Source organism: Thalassophryne amazonica, chromosome 3 (genome assembly GCF_902500255.1).
Source record: "Thalassophryne amazonica chromosome 3, fThaAma1.1, whole genome shotgun sequence".
NCBI classification, from domain to species: domain Eukaryota; kingdom Metazoa; phylum Chordata; class Actinopteri; order Batrachoidiformes; family Batrachoididae; genus Thalassophryne; species Thalassophryne amazonica.
Window position 1 is genome coordinate 81,019,626 of NC_047105.1, and position 24,189 is coordinate 81,043,814.

At 39.6% G+C, this 24,189-nt stretch overlaps 1 protein-coding gene across 3 annotated transcripts in view; it reads right to left on the reverse strand.

Moving 5' to 3' along the window:
• The window catches only part of LOC117507149 (sortilin-like), a 115,183-nt gene that overhangs the window by 8,693 nt on the left and 82,301 nt on the right, over positions 1–24,189 (reverse strand). For 2 of the 3 annotated variants that reach the window (XM_034166947.1, XM_034166945.1), the window contains 8 exons: positions 14,785–14,834; positions 14,580–14,707; positions 8,622–8,766; positions 7,680–7,835; positions 5,243–5,352; positions 3,095–3,197; positions 1,158–1,326; positions 64–252 (listed from right to left, as the gene is read on the reverse strand). In XM_034166947.1, coding sequence (XP_034022838.1) covers positions 64–252; positions 1,158–1,326; positions 3,095–3,197; positions 5,243–5,352; positions 7,680–7,835; positions 8,622–8,766; positions 14,580–14,707; positions 14,785–14,834 — 1,050 coding nt within the window. The remainder of the gene's footprint in view (positions 1–63; positions 253–1,157; positions 1,327–3,094; positions 3,198–5,242; positions 5,353–7,679; positions 7,836–8,621; positions 8,767–14,579; positions 14,708–14,784; positions 14,835–24,189) is intronic. The other variant, XM_034166946.1, reaches the window with a different exon arrangement.

A 24,189-nucleotide genomic window follows, 5' to 3' on the forward strand; every position in this document is an offset into this window, starting at 1 on the left:
TGAAAATGTAACATGCACACTCTCCATTATGTACCAAGATATTGTCTTTCATTGCCAACATACTCACAGTCTCTGCTGAGGAGTGTCCTGAAGTCTATGGTGATCACGACCCATTTACTGAAATCGTTCGTGTAGCCCCACAGGCTGACATTTAAAGAGCGAGAGCCGGGCTCACTGTCCATACCACTGAAGTGAAATGGGATGCTGGTGAAGTCATATGTATGCCAGCACCGCCCTTCATCTGTTGAAAACCTGCAGGATAGGTGCCGTGAATCAAGATAAATACATTAAAATAACCATAAATATGCAACTATGAAGAACTACAAGGGTTTTGAAAGTTATAAACCTGAATTATTTGGTAATATAATTGAAAAATAAAATAAAATAGCTTTTATAAATTTTAAATTTTTAAATTAAATTAAAATGGCTTGAGATAAAACAAGAATCAAATCTTAATACAGTAGATTAACACCCAAAAATAATTCAGTCCCTACTAGGTAAACAAAATCTACCTAATATCAAAGGGCATTTCAAGATCAGTTTAAAAATGCATGACTAATTAATGCAACTTGATACATTTCTAAAAGCAAATATTTCAACATCAGTTTAAAAACAGGTTTAAATGGGAAATATGTAGTCAGATTCCCAAAGCAGTTCCATTAAAAAAAAAAAAAAAAAAAAAAAAAAAAAAAAAGCCTTTGACGATTTAACCCTTTGGTGCATGCTATGTGAGATATTAACCCATCAGACTGAATGTTTAATCCTTGTGCTGGTAAGTACATCACAATTCACTTTTGGTGAGAAAAATGAAAACAGAACTCATTAGACTGCACAATCTATCAAGATCTCAGCGCCCCATGTCATAATGTAAGAAAAAAACTAAAAAGTCTGGTGCTTCTTTATACAATTCTGTGAAAAGGAAAAAAAAAAAATTTTTTAATTCAATAGCAGATCTAACCTCATCAAATTATTTTATTTCATTAATGTTGCCAACACATCAACCAAGAAACACAAACTGCCCATTGGAATCAGAGAGCCATGATCACAAGCAGGTGAAAACACTTTTCCATTTGACAGCTTTTTGTCCAATGTCAAAAATCCATATAAATGCTATAGTACACAAATTGTATCCCTCCCATCACTTTGGCCCTTCTCACTTAATCTGGTTGACAGGTGAGTTGGTGTGTTCCACAGCCACCAACAGGGCTCCAGAATCCAGGATGGCATAATGATGAGGGCCCCTGAGGGCCACGAACCACGAGTAGCCGCCATCATCAGACACATACACATCAGGAGACAGAACTGATTGTGCGTCTCCAAGACTGCCTGGAGAAAGGACAGGACATGGTGTGTCTCAGCAAAGTGTTTGTTTTCTGTTTGACACCCTCATTCAGAAACCAACAGACAAACTAATTATGCTGCGTTCTGCCAGTGGGACACACACAGACATTCCACTGGCAGAACGCAGCATAATTATTCACCATATTGCTTAAATACTGTGGATGGAACAAGAGATAAATGTCTGAAATAGGAGATTTGGGGTTTTTTATGTTCTGTTGTAATAGCCATGTTCATGCAATCTGTATCTTGTGCACAGAGCTGTGATGTCGTACACATACTCCGATATGGGGATCTGTGTGCGATGCACATGAAGATGTTTATTCAAGTGCAATAACGTAACACCAAGCTTTCAAAATGGCAAAATACAGATACTATCACCACAACTGAATTTCCTTTTGACACTGAGAAATCATGTTTCGTGTACCAATGTCACCTATTTGCAATTTTCTTAACACTATTTTGTGCACTTGGGTGGAACAACTTCAAATTGCACATTCATGAAAGCAAACGCACAAATGCACAACATGCACCATTTTGGCCATGTGAAAAGACATAATCCTCAGTGTGCTCCATTTGTAAATCAGCATGGACATTTATTGCGAGTGCTACAATATTTGCAGATGTTTTAACATACAAACCTTTAGTAAATCAGGCTCTTAATGTCTAACTATGGAATTTTACTGTACATGTACTACATCATACTCATTCTACTCCTGCAATTCATTACTTAAGTCCACTATTCTCATGGTTGATTTCTGTTCACAGTTGGCATATTAGTTTTTTTTTTTAAACATACATTTAGATCAACAGTGGGCAACATTGTCCCATGAAGGGACAAGACAGACTTTCCTTCCTGTCCATCACTTAACAAGGTCATTTTATAGATGCTCAGGACTTGAAGATGAGGGGAGGGGCTTATTAGTACAACCACCCCCTTAGGGTTAGGAATACCCACATGGTCTTGGGTCTTCGTGGCATAATGTTACCCACCCCTGGTTTATTCTTTAACCTCTTAAACCCTAGAGTCCCCAAATCTGGGGCCCTGTTTTGGAACATTTGAACACTCATAACTAACCAATGCTGACACCAACATACACTTATTATATATCAAAATGTCAAGCGAAGTCTCCTCTACGAAAGTATCCACTTCAATCACATATCAACTAACTGCAGCTGAAACGCCAAGCAACTAAAGACATACATCGGAATTCATTTTTTGGGGAAAAAAAAACCTCATTTACTCCTACCAAGTATTATTTACTTTCAATTTTTTTGCATCCACAACATCCCCTAGGACCTGTCTTTTAGCTGATCCAAAGTTTTGCATTTTTGACCTTGTACAAGCTGAGTATAGGTATGTGATTTTGGTGAAACAGGCTCTAGGGCAGGGGTGGCCAATTTCGGTCCTCGAGAGCCACCTTCCTGACACTCTTAGTTGTCTCCCTGCTCCAACACACCTGAATCCAATGAAAGACTCGTTAGCAGACTTTTAATGAGCCTTTCATTGGATTCAGGTGTGTTGGAGCAGGGAGACAACTAAGAGTGTCAGGAAGGTGGCTCTCGAGGACCAAATTTGGCCACCCCTGCTCTAGGGCTTAAGCGGTTAAAAGGCGTACAGCACCTGTGTCTCTTTTTTTGTTATCAATACTTGCACTTGAGTAAGACAATGTTCAATTCTGACCAACACACTTACAGTACACTTATTCATATGTGGCTCCTCAATGCTGTTGACCAGTTGTATTTGTGTGCTTACCATGGGCTAGAATGAGGCCTACAGCACTGGACTGTGACAGAGGCAGCATGGGGACATTCATCTTCATGGAGATGCTGTAGGAGGCATGAATATGAAGTCTGCACTGTAAAGACAAATGAACGACAGCAAAGCTGAGCCATGTGCTGACTGCACACAAACCGGCATAGAATCAACTCACTTACCAAGAGGTACAGTGGAACACTTATGACGTTTTATGGATTACATAAAATTTATTTGGATGGGATTAGTTTCATATGGGAATGTGGGGTAATGTAATCATAACAAGAGTTTATCAGTGAGTTTAGTTCCACTGAAATGCATCATGTCAGTCATTTTTTTACAATGCGTGCTCCCATCAGTGGTGGGCACAGCTAACCAAAAGGTTAGAAGCAGTTGAGAGAAACAGCAAAGCTCAACTCTCTACTCAAGAACAGTGTCGTCGTGAGGAAATTATTTTGGATTATACTAATCATGCAAACAGACATCAGTATCTGCATGAAGATGTATTAGGAATACAATCAATCCAGCAACAGTAGAGATTTGATATTCACCCTTGACTTTTATTTACAAAGAATTTCTATATAAATCTGTTCACACACATTATGGCTACAGTCTCAAAAATAATGTGATCATGTTCATGTCATGGTCTCAACTCTACATTCTCTCATTGTGCATCATCTGTAGCATGCAGATAAAAAACAAAACAAAAAAAAAAGCCACACTTTAAATGTGAAGTCAGCGGAATGTGACAAGTCTGTTTCCTGCTTGTATGAGGGGTATTTATCGCAGTTGTGTTGTGTGTTGGGGGGGTGTGGCTGGACATTTTGGTGTTCTTTTCTTTTCTTTGCTCTCCAGGTGGTATGAAAACTGATTTGTCTGTGGAGAAGGTGCTGGCAGAAGAGTCCTTCACCCTCATCAACATTATGTGCAGCACTTGTGGATGGTGCTCACATGCAACCTTAAAGACTTTCAGCTGAAGCAGATAATTAGATGGCGTTCTGCATTTAAGCCATGTGTGATTCAAGCAGAATTGCCGGGAACTCGACCTTGTGATGTTCGTTTGTGAGACGCTGAGGACCGCGCCTGGGTTTGACACATCGTGCCTGAGAAGGAAGAAGGGTGAGGGACACATGCTGTCAGCACACATCAGAGGTGATTAATTGTTTGACTAATTGTTGATAGTAACTTGGTATTTTGTTACGCAGTATATTTGAATTGTGATGAGAATTGTGCAGCTCGCTTCTCACTGCCGTGGTGGGCGGACCGGTGATCCTCCACCTGTTGTGAGAAGCTGCTCATTTGCATAAAGCTCAAAATACAGACCTGAATGTGTTGCTGATGGCGTGTGCCTTTTGAAGGATATTGGTTGTAACTGCTGACTTACCTCACCTCTTCTATCCTTCGCAGAGAGTCGGTTTGTCGTGTCCACCTGGGGGGTGTTTGGTGGTAACAGTGAGTCCAGAAGCGCCGGGCTTCGATCCTTTTAGGCGCTGGAGAGCGTGCCAGCCTTCACTCCACCAGACTGACGCTGTTTTAGTTTGTACACATTTTTATGCACCAAAGGGTGGAAGAAATAAATTGTTTTGTTATTGGAACCGCTTTCTGGTTATTTTAGCGCTGGGTTCTGTCCGACGCAGGTCCGCTCCTCAACCCGCGTCGACACATAACAAATTGCTCAGCTTTAGCACAAGCAGTGGCCCGTTGTGAGCACACTTCTGCACCGAATGCAAAAAGCAAAAAAAGAGCGACTATCAAGACACATCCATTTCATCAGACCCAACAATGTAGGCATGCATATTAAAAGTAAAATCGTAGAAGCCTGGGAGGTTTTTTTGTTTGTTGTTGTTTTTCGTAGGGGTAAATGTAGTGCATCAGGCCTGTTTATTGAGTAGCCACTTCCATCTCTATCATTTATACACAGATTTCATATCCCGTGTAAATCAACCTTAAATATTACAGTCGTCCTGAGATATAACATTATTCCACCTCTCCATATAAAACTAATCCCTTGAAAATAGGGTTATAGTGCATATGTCTGTACTCAGCATTTAATTTTTATTCCTGATGTTAAAAACCCTACCCAAGATAAAAGAAAAAAAAAAGGACATACATAGTTATATAATGTAAATGTGTGAGTGTGTCTCTCACTCTTAATGGCCTATTAGTGGATGTATCAGTGTCACATTGACTGTTTTGCGGCCGCAGAGTCTGCCACTTTCCTCCCCGGTCAAAGGTGATCACTGTCTCCACTACGCCATCTACAGTTGGACCCCAACACATACAACAACATGGTTTAGTTGATAAATTATAATCAAGTACAAACTATGTTATGAATACTGTCTCAGTTCATTTCACCGTGACAGGAAAATCAGATGTTTGAGAAAGACAACCCCACTACAGAGAACATTCGGCAAAGCTTTTTTTTTTTTTTTGTTGGGATGATAGTTGTGGAATCTATCTGAAATATTTTATTATGCATTAAAAGAGGTAACTAAGAAAATGTTTTGCAGTGGAAAAGAAGGTTTGACTCCCAACCACCATAAATTGCTGCTTTTATTCAAAGTTAAGTGTTCAATTAGCCGCTCATTCTTTGAGTGATGTTGGAAATTTCCACAAATAAAGTAATGACAATGTTGTTAAAATACTGCCTGGTTTCCTTCAGTATTATCACATGACAAAAACAACTACAAAGCAATATGCTCAGTCTGATAAGTACCCATCTGAACCAGTTGTTGTGCTGCTGCATATTTTTCCATCCTATTTGAAAGTCAAAAGAAACCTAAAAGACCTTAAAAGAAAATTAATCTAGAAATGTACCAGTACTTCATTTAGTATGTTACAACAGCCACATTATAAGCAAAATTTTGATTGTCTACTTATTGTCTAACTTAATTTCCTCAAAGAAAAAGATGTCAAGAATGCAAAACACCCTTTTTATAAGGTGAATTAATCACACCAATAATGTGATTCTGGGGGGTAATGACTTTACAGTGGGATAAATAAATGTTTGATCCACTGCCAATTTTGCAGGTTTTCCCACCTACAAAGAATGGAGAGGTCTGTAATTTTTTTTTATCGTAGGTACACTTCAACTGTGAGAGACAGACTCTTAAAAAAAAAAAAAAAAAAAAAATCCAGAAAATCTAATTGTATGATTTTTAAATAATTCATTTGCATTTTATTGCATGAAATAAGTATTTGATCCCCTACCAACCAGCAAGAATTCTGGCTCTCACAGACCTGTTAATTTTTCTTTAAGAAGCCCTCCTATTCTGCACTCTTTATCTGTGTTAACTGCACCTGTTTGAACTCATTACCTGTATAAAAGACACCTGTCCACACACTCAATCAATCACACTGCAACCTGTCCACCATGGCCAAGACCAAAGAGCTGTCTAAGGACACCAGGGACAAAACTGTAGACCTGCACAAGGCTGGGATGGACTACAGGACAACAGGCAAGCAGCTTGGTGAGAAGGCAGCAACTGTTATGATTATTTATTAGAAAGTGGAAGAAACACAAGATGACTGTCAATCTCCCTCGGTCTGGGATTCCATGCAAGATCTCACTTTGTGGGGTAAGGATGATTCTGAGAAAGCTCAGAACTACACAGGAGGACCTGGTTAATGACCTGACGAGAGCTGGAACCACAGTCACAAAGATTACATTAGTAATACATGATGCAGTCGTGGTTTAAAATCCTGCAGGGCAGCCTGTTTGAAGTTCACCAGTGACCATTTGGATGATCCAGAGGAGGCATGGGAGAAGGTCATGTGGTCAGATGAGACCAAAATAGATCTTTTTGGAATCAACTCCACTTGCCGTGTTTAGAGGATGAGAACAACCCCAAGAATACCGTCCCAACCGTGAAGCATGGGGGTGGAAACATCATACTCTGAGGGTGCTCTTCTGCAAAGGGGACAGGACGACTGCACCATATTGAAGGGAGGATGGATGGGGTCATGTATGGCGAGATTTTGGCAAACAACCTCCTTCCCTCAGTAAGAGAATTGAAGATGGGTCATGGCTGGGTCTTTCAGCATGACAATGACCCCAAACACACAGCCACGGCAACTAAGGAGGGGCTCCGTAAGAAGCATTTCAAGGTCCTGGAGTGGTCTGGCCAGTCTCCAGACCTGAACTCAATAGAAAATCTTTGGAGGGAGCTGAAACTCCAAACCTGAGAGAGCTGGAGAAGATCTATATGGAGTGGACCAAAATCCCTGCTGCAGTGTGTGCAAACTTGGTTAAGAACTACAGGAAACATATGACCTCTGCAATGGTAAACAAATGTTTCTGTACCAATTGTTAAGGTCTGTTTTTCTAGGGGATCATTATACTTACTTCATGCAATAAAATGCAAATTAATTATTTAAAAATCATACAATGTGATTTTTTGGATTTTTTTTTTTTAGATTCTGTCTCTCACAGTTGAAGTGTATCTATGATAAAAAATACAGACCTCTCCATTCTTTGTAGGTGAAAAACCTGCAAAATTGACAGTGGAGCAATTACTTATTTCCCCCCACTGTAACTGTACATTTGGTCTTATTTAGGTTGAGATAACGCAGTCTGTTAACTCACCCTCTGTGAGTATGCTGGTCATGTAGACCCCCCTGATTGAAGAAATGGCAGTAAAGTCAGTATCGCTTCCTGTGGCAGTGTACAGATGGCGCTCCAGGGACTTGGAGAAGACAGTCCCTCTGTCATCTGACACATAGATCGTTCCAACACCAGAATCTGGAAACAGTAACACACATTACAACAGTATGAAAAAAAAAAAAAAAGAGGTAGAACGAATGCCTGTAGTGATCATGATCATTACGTACTGTACAGTATTCTATACTGTAAAATGTGTGAACTTGACACCAGAGCAAAGGCAGACTCTTTGGCGAGCTCAAGTGTACTTCAGCCGGATGTTTGAAGTGCATTCCAACCAAAAGTATTTTGCAAAACTGTCAGCATCATTATCAACATCAGTTATCATTAGCAAAGTTACCATTTCTCGTCAAAGTGCGTCATTTGAAATAGCAAACTGAAAATATGCTTAAATGGAAACATGTATTTTGGGGGGGAGACCCCTTCAAATATAGCAAAAATAAGTGTTTACGCTGAGGTGTTTTTTTTTTTGGGGGGGGGGGGGGGGCAGTTGAAAAAGCCATATTTCACAAAGCTTTTCAGCAATTATAGCTCATATGACATATGGAAAGAGTCACGTGATATTCTAAAACATGATGCAGTACATGTGGACAGGACAGAAAGTGTCTCAAACCTTATGAGAGAAACTTTACGTGCACTACTGGACAAAAAACAAACAAAAAAACAACAAAATGGCAGTATTTCGAAAAACTTGCACAAACGTCACCCCGAATATTGGAATAAGTTATGAAGAGAGGACAAAACCCAGTAGGCGCATAACATCAGTTAATGGAAATGCTGTCATTTTGCAATTGTTTTGTCAACATTCTGAAAATATCACTTAAATGCTGTGAAATCTGTAATGAAAATTCGTGTACTGGTGCTAACCTCCGGGGTCATCCACGTGCATGAATATCATGTCCTGATTGGCTGCCAGGATGGAGTAGAACCTCTCATGGTTGACTTGCGGAAGCTGTGCCATGTTCCACACTTCACCTCCCTCCACTGACACATGGATCATACGTTCTGTACCCTATCACAAACAAGCATGATGTTTAGGGAAGAAAATGCTCTAATAACTAGTTATTTACAGATGTACAGAAGAATGCATCTTCCATTTCTTAATTTTTATTTATTCAGTACATAAGGGGGAACACAGAGAAAATCATAAACACACACAGATGTGCTCAAGGTCATCAACTAATCTTCAGCAGTGGTTCTCTGGGTTTTTTGAAAGTCAAAAAAAAAAAAAAGTCAAGCCCCCAGTGCGTCTGGAAAATATTCACAGTGGTTCACGGTGGTTTTTCCACATTTTATCTTACAGCTTTATTCCAAAATGGAGTAAATTAAGTTTTTGTACTCACAACACCCCATAATGATAACATGACAAAAAGCTTTTTGAAATTTTTGCAAATTTATTAAAAATAAAATAAAAAAAAAACCCTTTGTTCAATACTTTGTTGATGCACCTTTGGCAGCAATTACAACCTCAAGTCTTCTTGAATATGATGCCACAAGCGTGGTGCACCTATCTTTGGACAGTTTTGCCCATTCCTCTTTGCAGCACCTCTCAAGCTCCATCAGGTTGGATGGGGAGCGTCAGTGCACAGCCATTTTCAGATCTTTCCAGAGAAGTTCAATTGGATTCAGGTCTGGGCTCTGGCTGGGCCACTCAAGGACATTCTCAGAGTTGTCCTGAAGCCATCCTTTAATACCTTGGCTGTGTGCTTAGGGACACTGTCCTGCTGAAAGTTGAGCCGACATTTGGCTTTTGGTGTGCTTATAGGATGAATGTTGTGAAAACAGAAAGTAGATAGGACAAATATTTTTGGACAAATTACCAATTTTAGCTAACCAGTAAACAGGGTTTTCAGGTTTTAAATGTTATTGTGGTTTATGTTACTTTAACACTGTTGTTAGTGTTGTTGATTTACTGTGTTTTTGTAGTTCAGTTGGTTTAGTCAGGTTAGTTAAGTGTTATGTTGTTCTTACCATGAATGAGTTAAGTCTCATGTTGGTACCATGAGTGAAAACTGTAGTGGTTTTCATGTCTTCAGCCACTGTCCTTTTTGTGTCAAATTAAAAGCACCTGCTGTCAGCAGTTATGCGTGCGTATAACTTCGATCACAAACTGTGAAGAGTTGACATTTGGCATTTGGGATGAGGATGAACACTGCCAAAATGGAACGGTGATAGAACAAATATTTTTGGAGAAGCTATGGATATTAGCTAACAATGCTGAACAATGGGTGTGGCAAACAACATTATGGACTCACACGCCATTCCAGCAGGAGGCAGTAAATCATTATATTAAAAGCTTGAGTGCGGTGAGTGATTTTATTTAGCAAGTTCAATGTAAGCACACACTATATTTGTAAATATGTTAAAAATATATGGATGGCACAAGAAAGTGAAAACACTTATTTCCATTATGGTCCATAAAAAAAAATCAAATGACAAAATAGAGGTAAAAATAAAAGAATAATAACAATAATAGTGTGTATATTATAACAAGAACCTAAACAATTTATAAATACATTAAGACAGTAAATTAACATAAAAAAATTACATAATTAACAGGAAATAAAAAAGGGCTGGGTTCCTCTTCTAAAATTGTTTAGGTCTAAGGTTCTAAAAACATTCCAACTCATTACACAAGCTTTGCTTAATTTATTACCACCCTTTAAAAATGTCAGCTACCTTTTTTATAAACACTACCCAATCTAGAGCCCGTGGATCCCCATGGGCAACATGCTAGTTGACATTATTTCAGACACAATAACTCCAAAACTAAGAAAGCCAGCATTTTGTTATTTACTGTGTCATATGTTGGATACAACGGATGTTGTGATTACCTTTTGATCAATATAAATAATAGTTAACATGGTCAAATATTTACTGACTGATTTAAAGTGTAGGTGTCACGTAATATCATGTTTTCATTAATATTTAAGACTAAAATTAAACAACAGTTTGAAATTTATCCTTTCCTGGTGCACAGTTCTTGAAGAGATAAATATTCAGATTTTGAACTGCGCAACACTAAAAACCAGGAACTTCCCGGCGTGCCAACACTGGACAAGGAGGAGGAAGTCATGTCAGCTCTGGAACCATTATCTTAATTGTCCCATTAATTTATGGATTTTTACAGGCTACTGACAGCCACATGGTTCAGGTTGGAGCTGCACCATGTTTTAGGTGTCATAACGGTTACTTTGCGCCGGCAGAATGGCAGGTGGAACACTTACATTGATGAGCGCACACTTGCACGGAGTCTCTGGCTGCTCCACACCACTGTGAGACAAAACTGAGGATCTTCAGATTATTTTAATGTTTTCTGGGTCATGGGATAATGCATACTGAGACATTATGAGGCGCTCAGAGTCGTTTTCTTGCACCGCAGAGCCGCTCGTTAACAACACAGACAACTGATTACAGCTGGTGCTGGAACCTGGTACCAAAGTGGCAACAAATGGCGTTTTCTTCAACCAGGACAGAAGGAATTAAATTATTTTTCAGATATGGTTTTGTAAAGGTGGATAAGTTTAAAGATGATCTCACTGAAACGGACAGGTAAGAAGACTATATATTTACCTGTGTGAATGGTTTTAATATTTAATAATAACGTATTCAATAAGGAAAACAATATTTATTTTAAAAACAGCTGATATTTTCAATCCCTTGTGTCATTTTTCAGATTTGAAATTGTTTCATAATGCAGGTTGTGACCACACCAACCCATTGTTCATTAAACCTCAAATATTAAAACTATACGATATGATTTTGTTCAAGATTGTTCAATTAATGTACAAAGTGAAAAATAAACAAGTGCCCCTTAGAATTGAATTGAATTTTTTACTGAGAGAGAGGGGAAATATAATTTCCGGGGCTTGTATCATTTTAAAATTGCTGGCGCTCGGACAACCAGGAAAGGTTTCTATGTCTCCATGTGTGGCCCTAGAATATGGAATAACCTGACAGATGAACTGAAACGATGTCCAAATATCAATCAGTTTAAAAAGCAATATAAAAACATGATGTTTTCAAGATATGTATCTGCTGAAGAAGGATGAGTTTTGTGTGTTGCCAATTCTAAATGTAAATTTGTAAATCGGTAATTCGGATTGTGTCCTTTAAACTGAAGACTTTGAAGTGGTTGAAAATGGGAGTGGGAATAGATTGTTTTTAATTACTCCCCCCCCCCACCCCCTTTGGACTAGATCATTTTATTTTTGGTTAAAGAGGTAGGCATTAATAAGCTTTGCTTATGCCTGTACCCTTTCAGGCACATGGATGCACTGTTAATCCATTTTCTTTCTCCGTTGTAAGTTTTTTGTTGTTTTGGACGGTGTGTGCTGAATAAATTCATTCATTACCATTCACATAATTTCTAAGAAAAAATAAAATTAAATAAAAATAAAGTCCACACTTTCTCATCACTTTTTTCTAATTTCAGATAGTAAAACTATTTTTTTTGTCAGTTAATTACGATCAAAGAACTGGCAAAAAAAAAGTTTATCAACTCCACCCATGCCAAAATCGCCAATATCATCACTGGTGTCAGACAGGTTTTCCTCCAAAGTTTATTGTCATCTAAATAAGGCTCTAAACCATAAATGCTGTGTCCCCCACAGCCACTTCAGAAACACTTTCAGACTGGACTTAAAAAAAAAAAAAAAGTCCGAAAACAGCTCGACTTCCGCCGTGTTTACAATTGATTTGGGCTTGAATCAGCAGGTGCCGTTCTGGTGATGATGTAGCAACAATATGTGTCCTGTGCATGTCTATTTTTAATAAATCCCATCTGGTCTGTATCAGTCAGTTCAGGGATGATATTTTATAGTCTGATAACAATTACTGAAGTAAAAAATTTGTAATCGATGTTCAAGACAGAGATGGCCTGATATGAATTACATTCCTTTTGTCTTTTCCTGGTTTTGGTATAACAGATATTATTGCTTGTTTCCAGTATGGTGGAGTCTCGCCTCCTTTAAGCACATGGTTAAGACAGTTTAGCAGTAAAGGTGTTACAGACTTCCTAGAAGTCTTACAATGCTGTGAAAAAGTGTTTTCCCCCTTGACCCTTTACATGTTAGATTTTTATTAGGACATCAAAAAACAAAACAAAAATTCAGGGCTTGTATATAAGAATTTCCAAAATCATGCTCTTTAAACTCACAGTGAAAGTAAATCTCTACAGTTTGATAAATTAATTAAAAATCAAAAAGCCAAAATGATGGTGTGAATACGTAAGTGCCCCTTTTAGTATAGCACATGTAAACCATCACTTTTATATACAGTTTTCTTCGGACAAGCCAGGGGATGGATACGTGAACATTCCCAAGACACTGACTATGTCTTGGACATTATTTACATGAATTATGAAGAAATACAAACAGTATGGCACTCTATGGTAAATCTGTGTGGAGTAGATAGTTCTCAAAAACTGAGCGACTGTATAAGAAGGTGAAGAGTGAGGAAAGACACCAGGACAGCCCTGAAGAAGTTATAGATTTCTGTGGCTGTGATTGGAAGAAATTGTGCAAAGTGCAGGTTTTGAGTGTTGCATCACCAGTTAGACAGCTTCATGATGAAGTGGTATAGAGAAGGTTTCTATAAAAAAAAAAAAAAAAAAACACTTGAAAGTTCAGCTACAATTTGCCAGAAGGCACATTGGAGTGTAGATTTGATGTTTTATTGAAAGAAAATGATTCTGTGCAACTCCACTATGAAGGCAGGAGTGGTGATACAAAACTTGCACTATGCACAATCTCTTCAATCACAGCCACAGAAGTCTATAACTTCTGCAGAGTTGTCCTGGTGTCTTTCCTCACTCTTCACCTACACACACACACATATATATAAAGTGATCCACAGGTGTATGTAATTAAAGCGACCACCTCATTGTGTATGCAGAGCGGCACCGTGCGCAAAAGAGCGAATTTGCAGAAGTTAACGGACGAACACAAAGTTAAAAGTGGGATCACGGTGTGAAAATGACTGTGTTAAAAGCCAGGGAAAAAATAAAGCCAGCAAGCCACAGATGGAAAGGAAGCCAGTGAGAAGGAGCACAGAGGCGGCTGTCCAGGAATGACAACAGCAGGGAGAGGGATTTTGCAGAACTAATTGGACAAACATAAAGTTAAAAGTGGGATCACGGTGTGTGTGTTTAAAGCCGCAGAAGAAATAAAGCCAGAGAGCTGCAGAGGCAGCTGTCCAGGAATCCTTGATTCGGTTCTAGCTGGTCTGGTGCATTACAGGTGGACAGCAGCCTGGCGCACAGCGCACAACCATGGGTCTGTACTGGAGCGTCTATTTTTGGACTGCATTTAAAAAATGTGACATCTTTAAATGCTGCTGTAAACCTGTGAATTGAAAACCCACACTTTAAAGGGACCAGGTGTGGGAGGGCTGGAGGTTTGGACCAAACCCATGCCTAAACGTGCACCAACATGGCGCTATCATGGCACTACATGCCTTAAGTGTGGCTGACGCGAGCCATTCGAGGCTCTAATGACAGGTTGGTCGTGGCTCACTAGAGGCTGCTAACCCTAACCCTGGCACATGTGGGGTACAGAGAGGCACATAGAGGCTCCTTCATAGCAGATACGAAATAGATGAAAACGTGGGTCATTCTTCAAATAATTGCTGACACACCCATGCGTGGCTCATTATTCATGGCTTATTATTTGGTGGGACCCAGGCTTAAGTATGTGAGCTAATATACAGTAGGATGTGCAAAAATACACTGCATAACAAGAGCAGGAACAGAAATGTGCATGAAAGTGCAAATACAGATCCTACATACAGATGCAAAAAGACATTCAAAGAGAATCAGATACCTACTGTTCCAGTCAGGATCGATGCAAAAACAAACCGCTCTCCCAGCACAAAAGAGTAAACTTTTTTTGCAATAGTCTTGAAACTTATGCCGTAGTCCACTGTCTTCTGTAGTTCCAACATTCCTTTATCATCTAAGAAAAGGCAGGCAAAGTTAGAAGGTGAGGTTGCAGTTACATATATGTATCCTCGTTATACTGTGCTCACTCACTGCATGATCCATTGATATTTGTTGTAAAGTAGATGCCGTTGTTAGGACCCCTGTGGGCGACAAAAATAAGTGGTGGGTTTTTACAGATCACAGATGATGGTGGTGTTTGGTTGCAGTGTGAGTGAGGGACACATCAACCTCTGGCTCTGGTTTTGTTTGCTGCCAAAACAGAGGAAGGGTTTCACACTGCTGGGGACAGCAGGCTGCTGCTGACTCACAATTCACTGTGACAGTGACTGTGATCCCTCGCTGGGGCCAAAATGCTGAGTATGGTCACGCAGAGCTTTCACAACATTCCCCATAATGCATTGCTAAGAACTGCTGCCTGTCTCTGCAAAGTTGTGTGAACTGTGATGCTCAAACAAAAACAATAAGCCTGAAACAGCTCATTTTAACGCTTTGACATATGTCTTAGTTCATATCTGAAATCCTGCTTGCTTTGCCCATTATTTGTCTTTCAAAAAAAAAAAAAAAAGAAAAAAAAGAAATTCCACATACTCTATCTACTGTGACCATTTTGCAGTAGACATTCAATTCAGACTTTTCATGGATGTGTGTATTTTATATATTTAACTTATTTTTAAATTGGCTCAGTAGTAAACCAAGGGAGGTGACTGCCATTTAGCATAGCATAAACGGCATAATATAACTTTTGAAATTTACAAATTATGAACCAAACAAATTACAAAGGTACATTTATTTGTTATATCGTCTTCCGCTTTTGGATGTGCTGATTTTGTTCCAGTCTCGTAAAAGCCTTGCGCCAACTTTTGAACTTTTATGGGTTTTAACAATACGGACGTAATGGCAAAATATGATTCATAAATTGAATCATCAAGTGGTTCACAGTATAACCCAAAATCAAAAGCTGGGACACTGTGGGAAATGCAAATGGAAAAAAGGAATGCAAAAAAGTGATTCTTACATTTACTTTGACTTCTATTTCATTGTAGACAGATATTTCATGTTTTTTTCTGATCAACTACATTTGATCTGTTAATATACATTCATTCCTACATTTCAGGCCTGCAACACATTTCAAAAAAGTTGAAAAGTATTTACCAGTTTGTAATGGGGCCATTTCTTCTCACGGCAGGTACTGACGTTATTTTGTTTCATTCTTGTTGCAAACGCATCTTGAGATATGCAACTGTATGGGGGTCATCAGGTCAGTTCAGTATGCATACCTTCTGCTTGTAATGTGTGCAGAATGTGGTTTTGTGTTGCCTTTTTGAAAAATGCATGGATGTCCCTAGAAAAGATGTTGTTGCGCTAAAATCTCAAAGTACTTAATGATGCCATCACAGACCTGATACATACCTTTCCCAAGGGCACCAACACAACCCCATACTGTGACAAACCCTAGCTTTTTTGACTTGTTGCTGATAACAGTCTGAATGGTCCTTGTCATCTTTGGTCTGGAATAGGGATGGTATCGGGAACTTCGCTCCTTTCGGGTATCATTAAGAAATGATTCGATCCACCGACATCAATAGCCTTTTTGCTTAATGATTCCCTTATCGATCCTTCAGAGTGGCCGTTGTTTTCTGGGGTGTTTGTCAGGAAAATGATCATTTCTCTACATTGATTACAGACCCTGCAGCGGGTCTGTAATCAACCGTTTCTGCAGTGCGGCTCTGCTTTGAACCTTGAACCAATAGAAACAGCGATTCGCAGATCGAAGCAGTGCTTCGATCTGCTGCTTCGTTGGTTCATTGTTTTATTTCGCTTTATCTGAATTTTTCCCTGCTAAAACCCTAAAGAGCATATGTCGTTGAGTAATATTTACCTTTTTTATGTTAAACCGACCTGTTATTGTCTTCTGAAACAGTTGATAGATGTATTTTATAACTTAAAAACAGGACAGATGCTAAAGCGTTAGCATGTCTATGGCGTTTTCAGTGTTAAAGTTAGCATTAAGCTGTTTGCATCCCAGCACGTTTGTGTGCATTTGTTTTCTGTATAATAATTAATGGCTCAGCGTTTGTTGTCTTAAAAGAGTCAAATTGTAATTTTTAAAATTTATTTTTATTAATATATTAATAATAATAGCAACAACAACAATAGTAATAATAACTCATAATAACTAATAATGCTGCAAACCTAAAGAAACAAAACAACAGAAAAGATAAAACCAACTAACAATGAACATAAATAAATAAATAAATATAGAAATAAATGTTTCCTGTGAACACCTAGTGACTCTTACACCTCCACTTCATCCCTGTTTTATTTTAAGTTTAATGAGAATTTGTTTCGGTCAAATCATATTTTCAATTTGTTAATTTCTTCAGTGATTTCCTCCAGAACTATCTGCCAAGCTAGAAAACTGCTGCATCCAACTAAGAGCAGAATACTACTGGAATGAATCTGAATAAGGAAAGTTGTTTTTTTTCTCACCAAAATGGATGCTGCACTCACTGCAGTTTATTGTCTGGAATAGCCCCAGACTGCATTTCAGAGCTTCTAGAATTCAAACATTTTCGTGCGGGTGGTGGTGGGGGATAACTTTGGGTTACAGCTTTTTTTTTTTTTTTTTTCTCACCACTTTCATCCCTGAGTATGACAATCATGAGTCACTTTTGTGCGGATTAAAGTCACTAACTGGGACTCCTGTCTTGTTGGGAGAAAGAAATGGGAATCGTCCTCCGTTCTTTTTGCACAGCTCCAAACGCTGCATGGCTCTTATTTCCTCCCAAAATGAGACATCCTACACTGATGTGCAGCAGCTGGCTGAGCTTAGCTCAGAGGTATGGAGAGACATTCATGCCAAAATGTCTCAAAGGAAATGCTTTTAACAAAAACTACAGATTTTGTTTATTTTTATTTATGTCCAGAGATCAAGGATTTAAATTTTTCAATTTCAATTTATTTTCATTTGTATAGCGCCAAATCACAACAGAGTTGCCTCAAAGCGCTTCACACAGGTAAGGTCTAACCTTACCAACCCCCAGAGCAACAGTGATAAGGAAAAACTCCCTCTGAGGAAGAAACCTCAAGCAGACCAGACTCAAAGGGGTGACCCTCTGCTTGGGCCATGCTACAAAACATAAATTAGAGAACAATTCACAGAACAATTCACGGACGAATATACAAGAAATGCAATCGGTGCACAGGACAGGAGGATCGCCAACACGAACACAACTCCCATCTCTGGATGGAGCTGCACCTTAAACAGAGAGAAAAAACAGAATCAGGCATAAGAAAGACAAGAAATACTGTATAATTTGTCAGCATTAAACAACAAGAAAAACAGAGAAATACTAAGGTGATCACCGGCCACTAGCCCTAAACTTCACTAAAAGACCCAGAATTTAGGTAAAGTTGAGGTCGCAGCCCGCTCCAATTACTAATAAAATGAATTAAAAGAGTAAAAAGCGTAAAACAAAACTGTACCACTATGCTAGCCATATGAAAGGGAAAATAAGTGCGTCTTAAGTCTGGACTTGAAAGTCTCCACAGAATCTGACTGTTTTATTGACGCAGGGAGATCATTCCACAGAACAGGGGCACAATAAGAGAAAGCTCTGTGACCCGCAGACTTCTTATTCACCTTAGGGACACAAAGTAGTCTTGCACCCTGAGAACGTAAAGCCCTGGCCGGTACGTAAGGTTTAATTAGGTCAGCTAGGTAGGAGGGTGCCAGTCCATGAATAATTTTATAGGTTAGTAGCAGAACCTTAAAATCTGATCTCACTGGGACAGGAAGCCAGTGAAGGGATGCCAAAATGGGTGTAATGTGGTCGAACTTTCTGCTCCGTGTCAAAAGTCTGACTGCAGCATTCTGAAGCAATTGGAGAGCCCTAATGCTAGACTGCGGTAAACCAGAAAATAGAATATTGCAGTAGTCCAATCTAGAAGAGATAAATGCATGGATCACGGTCTCAGCATCAGCCATAGACAGGATGGGACGAATCTTCGCTATATTTCGCAGGTGGAAGAAAGCAGTCCTAGTAATATTTCTAATGTGGAGGCCAAAGGACAACGAAGGATCAAAAATGACCCCAAGGTTCCTCACTTTGTCAGTGTGATGTATGACACACGAGCCGAGGCTGAGCGTTAACTGGTCAAATTGATGCCGATGTCTCACTGGACCAAGAACCATCATTTCAGTCTTATCAGAGTTTAAAAGTAGGAAGTTTCTAGACATCCAACTTCTCACTGCTGCAAGGCAATCTTCTAAGGATTTTATGTGAACGAGATTACCAGCAGTTATTGGCATGTATAACTGAGTATCATCTGCATAGCAGTGAAAGGTAATCCCAAAATGCCGCAATATGTGCCCAAGGGGTGCTATATAAAGGGAGAAAAGCAGGGGGTCTAAGACAGACCCCTGTGGAACCACAAATTTCATGTCACTAAGGTTAGAGGTAGTGTTACTGTACAAAACACAGTGAGAACGACTGGTCAAGTATAACGTCAGCCATACAAGGGCACTCCCAGTAATCCCAAAATGATTTTCCAGCCTATCAAGTAGAATATGATGATCCACTGTATGAAATGCAGCATTGAGATCTAACAGCAACAGAACCGTAGTGGTGTCCGAATCCACTGTAAGCAGAAGATCATTCACCACTTTAGTGAGAGCCGTCTCTGTGGAATGATATTTTCTAAAAGCAGACTGCAGTGGCTCAAAGAGATTATTCTCAGTAAGATAGTCTACGAGCTGCCGTGACACCACTTTTTTCCAGAATTTTAGAGAAAAATGATAGATTTGATATCGGCCGATAGTTTGTCAATACACTAGGGTCAAGATTAGGTTTCTTGAGTAATGGTTTAATCACTGCAGATTTGAAACATTTAGGAACAGATCCAGAAGTTAAAGAAAGATTAATAATTTCCAGCACAGTCGGCCCAAGACTGGGCCACAGGTCCTTAAACAGTTTTGTTGGTATAGGATCAAATAAACAGGTTGTGCTTTTTGTTGACATTACGATGCAATGTGTAATATCCTGAACAGAGCGGAGAATCAGATGCTCAAATGAGAGATATTTGTAACCCCCAACAGCTAATAAGCTAAACCTAGATTTATAAATAAGAGCAACACCCCCGCCTTGCTTTGCATCATGAGGGACGTGACTAAATGTATATGCTAGTGGGCAGGCCTCATTTAAGGGGAGGACAGCTGTAGGTTTAAGCTAGGTTTCACATAGCCCAATCATATCTAAGTGATGATCAATAATTAGATCATTGATCAACAATGATTTTGAGGACAGTGATCTTATGTTAATGAGACCCAGTCTAAGGACCTCAGTGGGGTTGACAGTTGAACAGTTTGGGTTTAGGGGTGGTTCCAGAGTAGCATATATAAGATGCCTAGAAGTAGGTTTGGGTTTAAGACATTCCACGCGCGTTGTAGGTAGCAGACACGAAATCTTTGCTATTGCTGGAACAACCACTGGGCCATCCTCAATTTCAACATCATCCAATATAGTAATGGGTATTAAGTTTGGAAAGCATATCCCTCTATGATTTTTATGGACACGACTACGGAAGCAGGCCACAATGTCAACTTGTTGAAATTCCCTCTGGCAAGGTCACAAGTCCTCTCTATGACCATTTTTGTGACCTCTGAGTGCTTCATCCTGATATCATTGGTGCCAACGTGAATAACTATGTGACTATATCTCATGTCATGTTCCTTCATCTGTCTTCCCTTCTGCAGCATCAGCACCCTAAGATGAGATGCAATGTCGGGAGCTCTGGCCCCAGGAATACATTTAACGTCAGCCGGCGTCTGTAACCTGACTTTGCGGGTGATAGAATCCCCTATCACTAAGGTCCGGTGTTTCGGCCTGGAGACAGGAGTGGAAGTCACTCGTGGGCTCAGAGAATTCACATCTGGCAAATCCAAGGGGGAGAACTGATTCACAGTTCGCACTGGCGAGTGTGATCGGGGTGCCACAACCGGGCACCAAGCCCTACGGGGCTTCCTCTGCCTAGCCACAGTCCGAAAGCCGTCCTCCACAGCCGGCGTTTCTAAGCTGATGCTAATGGGCTCGCTAGCCGGCCCAACACTAACCTCATCTGGAGTGCCCGTAACATCTAACTCCACTGCGCTAAGAAGCTGCTCTAACTTACGGACACGGCTATCTAAGAGAGCCACCCTATCTTCCAACATCACGCAGGATTTACGGAGGGTGTAAAGTATAATAAGTAGTGTACTTTGTGCACTAAGAAATTCAAAAATGTAGCCAAGCAAACACGAGCTAACCAATAATGGATAAGCTAACCACTCCTAAGGCTCATACAGACGCAGATAAATGAATTAAAATTCACAGCAGTTACACTGAAAAACTAACAGAAGTATTAAACAGGTAAAAAAAAAAAAAAAAGCAGCAGCTATAAAATACACTAAACAGTTAATTAACTAACAGGAGTGTAAAAAATGAAATGAAAAAATGATGAGAAGGGTCAGAAATACAACCCCTGGCAAAAATTATGGAATCACCGGCCTCAGAGGATGTTCATTCAGTTGTTTAATTTTGTAGAAAAAAAGCAGATCACAGACATGACACAAAACTAAAGACTTTTCAAATGGCAACTTTCTGGCTTTAAGAAACACTATAAGACATCAAGAAAAAAAGATTGTGGCAGTCAGTAACGGTTACTTTTTTAGACCAAGCAGAGGAAAAAAATATGGAATCACTCAATTCTGAGGAAAAAATTATGGAATCACCCTGTAAATTTTCATCCCCCAAATTAACACCTGCATCAAATCAGATCTGCTCATTGACATTGACCCTATGCCATGACATTGACCCTATGTGTCTTTTTGCAAGGAATGTTTTTGCAGTTTTTGCTCTATGGCAAGATGCATTATCATCTTGAAAAATGATTTCATCATCCCCAAACATCCTTTCAATTGTCCAAAATATCAACATAAACTTGTGCATTTATTGATGATGTAATGACAACCATATCCCCAGTGCCTTTACCTGACATGCAGCCCCATATCATCAATGACTGTGGAAATTTACATGTTCTCTTCAGGCAGTCATCTTTATAAATCTCATTGGAAAGGCACCAAACAAAAGTTCCAGCATCATCACCTTGCCCAATGCAGATTCGAGATTCATCACTGAATATGACTTTCATCCAGTCATCCACAGTCCACAATTGCTTTTCCGTAGCCCATTGTAACCTTGTTTTTTTCTGGTTAGGTGTTAATGATGCCTTTCGTTTAGCTTTTCTGTATGTAAATCCCATTTCTTTTAGGTGGTTTCTTACAGTTCGGTCACAGACGTTGACTCCAGTTTCCTCCCATTTGTTCCTCATTTGTTTTGTTTGTACATTTTTCAATTTTTGAGACATATTGCTTTAAGTTTTCTGTCTTGACGCTTTGATGTCTTCCTTGGTCTACCAGTATGTTTGCCTTTAACAACCTTCCCATGTTGTTTGTATTTGGTCCAGAGTTTAGACACAGCTGACTGTGAACAACCAACATCTTTTGCAACATTGCGTGATTTACTCTCTTTTAAGAGTTTGATAATCCTCTCCTTTGTTTCAATTGACATCTCTCGTGTTGGAGCCATGATTCATGTCAGTCCACTTGGTGCAACAGCTCTCCAAGGTGTGTTCACTCCTTTTTAGATGCAGACTAACAAGCAGATCTGATATGATGCAGGTGTTAGTTTTGGGGATGAAAATTTACAGGGTGATTCCATAATTTTTTCCTCAGAATTGAGTGATTCCATATTTTTTCCTCTGCTTGGTCTAAAAAAGTAACCGTTACTGACTGCCACAATCTTTTTTTCTTGATTTCTTATAGTGTTTCTTAAAAGCCAGAAAGTTGCCATTTGAAATGACTTTAGTTTTGTGTCATGTCTGTGATCTGCTTTTTTTTCTACAAAATTAAACAACTGAATGAACATCCTCCGAGGCCGGTGATTACATAATTTTTGCCAGGGGTTGTAGCTAACCGCTAGCGAAAATGCTAGCCGCTCCTAAGATTTTACACATAAGTAAAAATTACTTAATATTCACAGCAATTCAACTGAAAAACGAACAGAAGTATTAAACGGGTAGAAAAGAAACGGCTATAGAGGGTTTTCAATCACGTGACCGATTTGCTGCAGGACAGGTGCCGTCGCCATTCTGGATTACAAGGAGGCTGACGCGTGATAGAAAAACGAAGAGAATGTCCGGTTATTACGAGGCTTTAAATCCTCGAGATAAAGCTATTTATAGTGATAGATGTGTAGCAGTTGGTTCAGTGGATCCGTGTCTTATACCAGATAGTGAGTTTAGTGTTAATGTAACGAACTGGCCGACCGTGTCACACTGCGATATTGTGAACTAGGAAGCCGCCGACCAGGTCAGCCTCGCCGGCCTCCTGCAGAGCATCACAGCGGAGCTCTGAAAGCGGAGGTCGTCTTGAAGTCCTGAGCGATTTCTCTCACCAGGCGCTGGAAGGGCAGCTTGTGGATCAGCAACTCGGTGCTCGAGGACCACAATGTAAATAAGCATCCGTATTGGAAGCGTACTTGTGTTATCCAATGCAGTATTTTTATGTATTGTTATATACATTTATTGCTGAATAAAATAAAATTCTGGGAGCAGTGGATTTCTGTTAACGGCTTATCTCTCACAGCGACACGGTGCCGTGAGGCTTCTTCACACCGACGTTGAAACTTCTGCAATTGTTTGCCAAATGCACGAAGTGTAATCACAGCGGCCACCGCGTCGTAATCCAGAATGGCCACAGGACACAAAATGACGTGACCGATACGTCACATGAAAACCCTCTATAAAAAGTAACAACGGAGAGGGGAGGTGTCGACCTAGCTAGCGAATGCTAACCGCTAGCAAATGCTAACTGGTACCGATTCACAACAGGACTGTTGTTAAATAACGTTCAGAATACATACAATTAATAACCAGAAGACTGCTAAACAGAAATAAAAAGCGTATACAACCGTGTGAAGTTCAGAGTGGCGTCACAGCAACAAACAATCCGTCAGAAGCAAGTTGCCAGATCTGTGAAAATCCTGAAAGGATCCAGTGACCAATTTAAAATGTTGACATAGAAAACCTGTAAAGCCTACTTTTAGTACACAGAAAATTCACAAGAGGTATCGATAAGGGAATCGATTAAGAATCAGAATGATAAGCGGAATCAATAATGGCACTGATATCGATAAAATCTTATCAATACCCATCCCTAGTCTGAAATACATGGCATCAATTTCTTCCAGAAAAGACCTGGAAGACTGATTCAACTGACAATACACATTTCCACTGTGTGATAGTCACACCCAGATGCCTCTGTTCCAGAGACATTGGTGACACTTTTGAACAATGTTAATATAAGGCTTCTGTCTTGTACAGTAAACTTTTAGGTGTCAGTTGTGAATGCAACTCCGTATTGTAGTGCTTGACAAATGTTTCCAAAAGTAATCCCTT